Source organism: Macadamia integrifolia, chromosome 9 (genome assembly GCF_013358625.1).
Source record: "Macadamia integrifolia cultivar HAES 741 chromosome 9, SCU_Mint_v3, whole genome shotgun sequence".
Classification (NCBI taxonomy): domain Eukaryota; kingdom Viridiplantae; phylum Streptophyta; class Magnoliopsida; order Proteales; family Proteaceae; genus Macadamia; species Macadamia integrifolia.
Window position 1 is genome coordinate 1,285,684 of NC_056565.1, and position 9,163 is coordinate 1,294,846.

The 9,163-nt window shown below is 36.0% G+C and overlaps 1 protein-coding gene across 3 annotated transcripts; it reads right to left on the reverse strand.

Moving 5' to 3' along the window:
* Positions 1-1,071: 1,071 nt before the first annotated feature.
* On the reverse strand, positions 1,072-8,653 carry LOC122089853. Of its 3 annotated transcripts, XM_042659577.1 has the most exons (8): positions 7,268-8,653; positions 6,536-6,880; positions 4,523-5,038; positions 3,734-3,895; positions 3,328-3,420; positions 3,130-3,243; positions 2,206-2,657; positions 1,072-1,967 (listed from the first exon to the last, which is right to left on the reverse strand). In XM_042659577.1, the coding sequence occupies exons 2-8, from the start codon at positions 6,876-6,878 to the stop codon at positions 1,347-1,349; spliced, it is 2,301 nt and encodes a 766-aa protein (XP_042515511.1). In that variant the 5' UTR covers positions 6,879-6,880; positions 7,268-8,653; the 3' UTR covers positions 1,072-1,346. The 3 variants fall into 3 exon arrangements, with proteins under 3 accessions (XP_042515511.1, XP_042515509.1, XP_042515510.1); XM_042659575.1 differs by having other exon boundaries at positions 6,536-8,653; XM_042659576.1 differs by having other exon boundaries at positions 2,206-2,654; positions 6,536-8,651.
* Positions 8,654-9,163: the final 510 nt, after the last annotated feature.

The following is a 9,163-nucleotide window of genomic DNA, read 5'->3' on the forward strand; positions in this document are numbered from 1 at the left end:
TTGACCATTTCAATTAAACAAAGATAAAACAAACTAATATTGCATGAGAAAATGTAATTTTGGCTGAGATTATTATTATTATTACTATTTGGTAAAATAGGCCGAGATTAATTATGAGATGACAAATACGAAGTTAGATTTATTAATATTAATAGAAAATTCGCTATGCTATGCTCCTTCGTCCCACTTGTTCCAATACTATCAGGCCCAAGGATTAAAGTATCGGTATCGGTCATTGTATCGGTCAGCCAAAATTAAGATACGTATCGAAAGGTATCGTATCGTATCGGAGATACGCTAAGATACGCACATAAATGGATAGGAAACACTTTTTTATACATTTTTGCATAAAAAAATAGTTAAAAAAAGTTATATATAACATGTATTATGCATAAACAGTAAATTGAGAGTATCGCACTAAGAATCTAAGGTTTGTAATTGTCCCATAAATGTAAAATCCTTGTTCCCAACCTTGATTTCCACTTTAGTTAGAGAGAAAAATGATTGGTAGCAACTTTGGAACAAAAACACCTCAAAAAATTATATTTTTCTAAAAAATTACCCATTTTGGCCATTTTATGACCATATCGGTATGTATCGGTCGATACATACCGATACACACCGATACGTATCAATACATACCGATACATATCGAAACGTACATTTCACTTCAATTTTGAATTTTTCATAGAGTATCGGTACGTATCGGTGAGTATCGGTGCATATCGGAGGTGTATCGGTGCGTATCGGTGTGTATCGTAGGATACGTATCGATACATAAGGGTTTTAAAATTTTCATGTATCGTATCGGTATGTATCGTGCTGATGCCTACCAATACGGATATGTATCGACCGATACGATACGATACGCACTGATACTTAAAACCATGATCAGGCCCATCTTGGGAGCCGTGCCCAACTATCTACCAATCAAAGTGGGAAACGAACCAACTCCTCCAGTAATGGTAAGGGCTGGCAGTGCAACCCCACCCAACCCTTAGGTCATGGCCTTATTAAAAGCATATCTTTTTATTTTTCACCAAGAAAAAAAAAATGATCACAAAGTAATTCTAGCAGTAAACACATAAATCACTCATATTCTTAGCATTTTAAAATACCACACTAATGCTGGATACAAATTAATTTCAACCAATAAACTAAAAGGTTATAACAAACATCAAACTGTACGTGGAAGATTTTTCTATCCTCAACAATTGTGGAAATCTCGATAGAAGGAGGCCATGGCTGATGCATCAAACCTAATCAATGTGAGGCATTCGGAATGAAAAGATACATGGCAGTAACCAGCATAGAGAACATCAAGTACGACTACAACTACTACCCATTCAGGCATGCTTATTCAATTTTCTCTTCCCAAAAACAGCTGACGATGATGTGGTAAACATCAGTTGTATGAATAAAGGAAGTTCCACCAAAGCATATATAGTGATTGGGACACTTGCAAGAAAGGTAATGGGAAAGGAGACCCATAGACGAACATTGAAGCGAAGCATAAATAAGATAGCTGCCACAAAGGCTATCATCATCCCCACGATAGAGATGAAGAGAAATAAAAGGCCCAACATCAACATCCGAGGCAGAGTCAAGAAGAAGTCTTCTTCCGCATATCGTGAAGTAATAATGGCTAGAAACATCAACATTGATGCGACTGAAGAGCAAAGTGACAATATATTTGATATGACAAAAATTATCGGAAACTTGCCTTGTATGTAATCATTAGATTCTCCTCCTCCTCCTCCTATATGACTTGGTATGGTAAACACTGCTTGAAACATAATGGTCGTGATTAGTGTTGCTACCACCATACATTGTGTCGAAGTATCCTTCAGCCATGTTGCTCCTTCTTTCACTAGGTCTTTATGCTCCTCTGAGAATAATGTTCTTGATGTTTTATATTTTATATTTTCTTTTGTTTCATGGATAGAATACATTAGACTTTCCACTTCCTAAAATGAAGACAGGAAAAGAGGAAGTATTAAAATAAGTCATGGTGTGATTACTACATGTATTAAGCAAATTGAAGAAATCAATAGGATTGGTAGTTTAGTGGTGGAAATTCCCTCAACCCATTAACGGGTCTTACGGAAGCGTCCCTTGTCGTACAGGAGCTTGTCGTGGGGCTATGAACCCTTTTTTCATTACCCAAAAAAAAAAAGAGTAAGGAAGGAACGAAAAATAGATCACCTTAAACCATAGTATCTCACGTTGCATTTGGAGAGCTGCACCGGGAATTTGATTGAGTCTGTGAATAGGTGCCTTTTCTGCAGCTAGATGTGACATGAGGTTTTCTGATTCATCCCTCATAATTGCAAGGTCATTCTTCATTGATGGGCTTAGATGATGGATAAGCCCAAAAACCTTTTCCTGACGGTGGATGATTGCATAATGAAATACTGTTGGGGCTCCACGTTTTCCAATAGCCCTCCATAACAGAAGCTGAGGACATTTGTTGATACATTCTTCAATAAATTCAACAGTCCCATTCTCTGTTGCTTTAGACATTGTTGAAGCCAGATCAACCGCCACAGAGGTAAGGTCATCAACTTCTGAAACTAGACTCCACATTTCTTTTAGTAGGGCAGAAGCTTCATAATGCTTCAACTTCTCCTCATAGATGTTCTTGCAACCAGGCACTGCTACCAGTGTACGCATAAGCTAGTTAAACTTTCATGCATGATGGACTTTAATTAATTATGAGGAGAGGATGCATAAAAAGAAACAAAGGGCTCGATTGATTTTGTTTTCGGAAACATATTTTTCTGTGTTCAGAAATGAAAAAACACCTCCAAAATTATTTGATTTTTCTGTTTCATTTCACTTGTTTTTGGACACAGAAATAGAAATTTATGCCTATTTCTATGTTTAGAAACAGAAATGGAGAAACAAGTCAAACGACCCCTGTTTCTTAGCATAGAAACAGAAAAAAACTGTATCTACTGTTTTTAGACACAGAAACAGTAAAAATAAAATCAAATGGCCCCAAAGTTTACTAGGTAAGACATAGTGGCAAAATGACCCTGGTGCCTATAGGGGGTTTCACTGTGTCTGAACTTGGCCCATATGTCTAATCCAAAAAACACTCGTGTTGAACAAACTTATGATTCTCACCTAGTTTAATAAGTGCATTCTGAAATAGCCCATGGAATCGTAACCATAGACCCTTACAGAATTGTAAAATAATGCAATTTGTGGAATATAGCCCACAGTACATCATCATATTTTCTGCATCATGAAAATGAAGGAAATCTTGTAAGAAAATCAGATTGAGGTCAAAGCTCAACCTACACAGAGAGAGAAAGAGAGAACCTTGAGTGCTATCTTTGTTGGCATCGAAGGAAATTTCCACGTCTTCTCTTGTGCGCCAACAAGGATTTTTGGCATCGGCATGGACATCTAGCACTGGTCTAAGTAAATAATTAATATATATATATATATATATATATAGAGGAAATTTTGCATTTAGAATATTTGAGTAATTAGAAAAATGATGAACTAACTTAGCACTATGAACCAAACCTTTGTAAAAAACCTACTAGCCATGCATCAAAACCACTTTACACATGGACTTTTCAAAATTTTCACATTTTCCAAAGTGTACAGTTATTTTATATATAGTCTTTTTTGCCCTCATTCTTTTAATATACTTTTGCTGATTTTCGGCACATATATATATATATATATAGTCCTTTTCCCTTTATTTTGATTTACTTACATGAGTAGATGAAATAATATCCAAAGGTCCCAACACTTTTGATTGGTAATGAACTTTTAAATGCAGTGCGCTTCATCGCGAGTGCTTCTATGGCTGTCCAATTCGTATCTTCATTGGTCAAGAGTAAACGTGGATATTTCTGTAGTAGATCAAGAGCATGCCCTACAAAAATAAATGAATAAGTGAATACATAAATATTAAGTTATGGGCAAAATATTGCTGTGGTTGCTCACTAAGAAACGAAATTTCCCCTGTAGTTAGATTCAAAAATGGGTTTCCTCTTTTGTCCCAAAAAGTATACAGGTGTGGGTGGGAACACTCTCCCATAAGTTATTTTCTTGTGAAAACCATGAATGCTAACCTTCCATTGGTTAGGATTTTAAAACTTTGAAAAATCAATTTGGGAGCCTATTGGTCCGAATAAGTGGTGAACTAGTTGAGTCAACTCAATGAGCTTGATATGGAGTAGTTGACAGACCAATTGGTCTACTACGTCTGAACCATAAAATTAGACAGGTTCGTGCCATATGGTGGTACATAGGTGGGTTTCATTTAAGTCGCACCACTCCCTATCTATCATGTGTTTGATAGATTGGCCACATTCTATTTGTTGGCTTTTTAGGCTTTGTGAGTCTAAAGCTAATGGCGGCATACATATTTATCACCATTAGTAATTAATGTGGTGGTTGATGGTCTAGCCAAGCATGCAGCGGTTAATAGAAAAACTTCGACCTATAATGCTCCTCCGCAGTTTACAAGAGAAGATATATGTTGGGAAATTTCACTGACCATAGAAATCACCAAAAATTAGAGCAGTAAGAAGTATAGCTCTATTTTGGTCACGTTCTTTGTCAGTGCCATCATCTTCCTTCTGATTAGCTTCTTGGTGTACCGTGATTGGGTAAAGATAATTCACCACATCTTTTTTGCTAGCAAATGCAGCGTGGACGATTGGGATGTAACCCCTGCCTTTGATCATCACTAGTTTCTCATCCTTTTCTACAATGGCCTTCACCATCTCTTTGTTCCCACCTGAAGCAGCAATTTTGAGAACTGTTCTACCATACTTATCTTGTCTCAATAAATGATCCGCAGGCATCCTTTTTAACAATTCCTTTGCAATTTCAACCTTCCCTTTCTCAACTGCCACATGAACAGGAAGATTTCCTATTGATGTAAGTCTCACTGTAAGAGCTCCCACATTTTTTGAGACGAACCGATCAGACACACTCTTCCAATTACCATCGACAATAGCTTTGTAAAAAGGAAGACTCCATGTGTAATTTGTGCTCCTCTTCATTTTCCCTGCCAAGGTAATCCCTTAAATTAACAATATTGATCAATTCTGTATTTTATTTTATTTTATTATATTTGGGATGTGAGAAAATAAAAAAGATTTTTAATTCTCTTTAGTAGGGGTGTCAACGGGCCAGTTTGGCCTGGTTTTGGTCTAGGTTGAAATAATTTCGGTGTGGGAATGGTGAAAGCGAAACCGAACTAATATGGAAATTTTGGTTTTGGTTTGGGCTTCGGTGCGGCTTGGTTTCAGTTTTTACTTTTGTTTCTTGTATCGATTTGTAATCGGGTTGGTTTTGGTTTTTCGACTAGTTTGTGTTTGATTTTCGATATAGACCTATGCAAATTTTGATTTTTTTAATGGATTTTTTGGGCTGTTTTCAGTTTCTTACCGGTTTGATTTGGTTTCAGTCCGATTTTTTAATCTATTTCGGTTTGGTTTCATGTCTAATAGGTTTTCGATGCGGTTTGGTTTGTTAAGGGGGTTACAATATGTCTAACCAAAATTGGCCCAATAAGCATTCGATTCAATTTGATCCAGATTCAATGGGCCCGTCTTGGACAATTTTACCGGTTTAATTTAGATATTGACACCCATACTCTTTCGAACATTCTATGGAGATACATTTGTTCGCTTCTGTAAAATACTATGTTAAATAGGACAATTATTACACCACAACACCCCCCCACAAAAAAAAAATAAAAAAAAAATTAAATAAAAACACTTGTAGTTACAAATTTTGTTTTACATTTAAATATATAACCTTTTAATTAATTTTTTTTAATGGCTTTTTATCATTAGCTTGATACTATTTTTATTTCCCACTAATAAAATTTGAAATTTCTGGTATTTTAGTTTTCTTTTTCAGTAAGTCTGTGTTTGGTAGCCAGGGAAAGAAAAAAGAATCTAAAAAAGAGAAGAATAGAAAAGAAATGAAATGGGAAGAAAATAGGACAAGCATGATTGTTTGGCTACCATCAGAAGAGAAAAAAAGAAAAGAAAAGAAAAGTTTTTGTATTTTCTTTTGTTTTCTTGTGTTTTTGGCAAGAATTTTTTTTTTTTTTTGTTGCAAAAGAAAACTTCAAAATTTCCAAGGTGAATTTTGAAATTCAAAAAAAGAATTTTCTCTTGGTTGAGGACATGCCAAGCACAAAGAAAACTTATTAAACCAAGAAAAAAAAATACATTTTTTGTACTTTTTCTTTTCTTTGCTTTTCTTCTCTTGGCTACCAAACACAGCCTAAGGATCAAGTTTTCCTTCACCTATGGTAAATGAGTTTAGATGCATATAGGGGGTATTAGAAGGGTATTTTGGAAAACAAACTAAAATCCTATAGGGTTTGTAAACCTTAGGATAGAGTAGTGAATGTTCCAGCCCGGTAAAAAAAAAAAAACTTTATCGTTCCCCCACAAATAGTTTTTACATAATGTAAGAATCAACTTAATTTGAAGAATGCATTACACTTATCAAGAAATACATGGTAGAAAGAAACAATATTACTTACCTGTATTTGGTGGATAAGTGAACTCAAACATGGTAACCAATTGACTCCAAATAAGTGTGATGTCTAGATCTTCAATAAATGTTAGTGTCCTAGCTCCACACTTTCCTGTGAATATTGACATAATTTCTTTCTTTTTCTCCATCCAATCCTTATATTCATCGCTGGAAGTATTTTCAGGTTCACGTTTTGCTCCAACCAAATAATCCCAAAATCCTTTCTTCTTCAAGAATTTTTCCATCTTCTCTTTCCAAATCAAACAATTTTCTTCTGTCAGAATAGGAATGTCATTGATTAACACTTCACTTTCCAGAGAAATAGGATTAGGTTCCACTGGACTTCCCATACCTATAAAGAAAGCAAAACATATAATCTTGAAGAAGTAATACATATAAACTGCCTACCTATCAGAGTATTGCAGTGAGAGCATTGAATAGCTTGAAATCACATTAGAAAACTCAAGACTCTGAGAGTAGTTCCATATTTGGCGATTTAGATTTTGATTAATATATTCATTCACAGTCCGCCTCCAATTCCCATGCTTTTGGATGTGGAAAATGTAAACGGATAGTATTCTTTCCCCCGTACATTAAAAAAGAAAAAAAAAGAAAAATTGAAACTTCTCCATCTGGCTGTAGCCTCTAACCCCATCTCACACCATCCGGATGGGATAAGGGTACTAAACCGTTAAAAAAGAAGAAGAAAGAAATGAGAGGCCTGGAAGTTTGCTCTTACCACCAAGGATGGAGAGTTAACTAGTAGGAACTTTAGCAAGATAGTTGTCCCTCAAGTATCCTCAAGGAAGGAGGGTTCACCAGTTGAAGATTTAGCAAATATAGTATGAGTTGTCCCTCAACTGTCACTACTAATGCTTTGGTTACGTATCTGATATTTATATAGTGAATGCAAGAGGGAGCCGGGTCCTTCATTCTTCGTGTTACTGTTCTAGAAAGTTACATGTGGAAATTCGAATTCCCCACCTCCCCAAAGTCCCAAGTCCCAAGTCCCACCCCTCCAGAAAAAACAAAAGATTGCATCTAAAGACAAAAATACCCATATGTAATGAGCTGTTTGATAACTTTAACGAGGCTATGATTTGTCTTCTTAAACAAAGTAAGCAGTGTCTTGTTGATTTAAATGGGGACGGAGTCTTTACCTAAAAAAACAAAAGGGGCCAAAGTTACAAGGCAATGCTTATGTTCCACTCAAGGTGTCTGATTCCTTGATTGAAACCTTAAAAGATAAAAAAGAGGGAGCTGGATAAACTTTTGTAAAACTTTAGAATCTGTTTTTATAATACCCTAACCCTAGGCCTCAGCCAATTTTGATTCGAATTAGCTGATTCAATCTGATTTTTAATGAAAAAGGAAAATAAAAATTCAGATACATATATAACAATACAGAAAATCAAAGAGATTCTTTATGATTGGACCTAACAGTCTACCAACTTGAGTTGTGAATCCCAAGGGGGATTGGTCCATTGCTATTTCGCAATGGGTAAAAGTGACGATCTCAAATTTGGTCTAGGGTTTCCGGACATCAATGGTTCACATGATTTTTAAGTTCTAGGCAATAATGAACCGAAGTAGCATCTACACATAACATAAGTGCAAACAAGAGTTAACTAAACTAATATAATATTAAAATTCAAAATTCAACTATCTATTTCAAATTTCAAAGTTAAAGTAATGTTAAATTTAATTATGTCATTAAAGTCTAACCCAAAATCTATATCGTCTAAAAATAAAAATCACTGTCTTCTTCGAATTCATAAGCAATGTCCTCATGCTGATCAACAATAGGTTCAAGATTCACGTCCTTTCCACAATAGTCCTCACCAACGTCATCTGTAAGTTATGAGGGTAAGCCTCTGGGAAGAAACTTAATAATTAGAACCACAACACTAAACATGTTTGAAATCACAATCATACAACCAGTACCAGGAAAGACCTATGTAGTATAATATAAAAAATTTCAAGAAAATAAAAAAAGAACGTGCATACTACACATACTTACATTGCTACTGTTAAGTTTGTCTCGAATTCTTGACCCGTTTTGAAGATTGACCCGATTCGACATATTTTGGTGGTGACCCGAATGGAGAATTTTCTGAGATCTGTGATGGAAATGGAGGGGTTGGGCCGATACGCCTAAGCCTGGAGCCCATCACTGATATTGTATGGGGGTGCGGGGGCGTAGCCCCCACGGTATGATTCGATCGGATCTACCGAGACCGATGGCTCGACCCTCGATTTGGAGTATATATAATGTACTGTTAATTGCTGAGAAAGTCATTGTATTTTGGGGGTTTTTCAAGCTAGGGTTTCAGGGCGAGTTTTTCCTCGCCGCTGCTAGGGTGTAATCTCTCTTCTGTATAGTGAATCATCTTCTTCTTCGCCCGAGGAGGTAGCACACCACCCTGGTGTGTGAACCTCGTTAAATCTCTGTGTCGTACGGATCTATTATCTCTTTATTATTCATGTTTCTTGGTGTTTGATCTTACAAACTGGTATCAGAGCTCTGAGCTACTTCGATCCATGGCTTCAAAAAAATACGATATTGATAGATTTGACGGCAACATCAGTTTTAGTTTATGGCAGGTTCGAATGATGACTGTTCTCATGCAGCAGG

Excerpts from the sequence above, each read along its gene's own strand:
- LOC122089853 (XM_042659575.1), bottom strand. The coding sequence starts at position 6,923 with ATGTATTACTTCTTCAAGATTATATGTTTTGCTTTCTTTATAGGTATG. Across the intron at positions 5,039-6,535 it reads CACTTATCCACCAAATACAG|GGAAAATGAAGAGGAGCACA; the intron begins GTAAGTAATATT and ends TTACCTTGGCAG. Across the intron at positions 3,421-3,733 it reads ATATTATTTCATCTACTCAT|TGCTAGATGTCCATGCCGAT; the intron begins GTAAGTAAATCA and ends TACTTAGACCAG.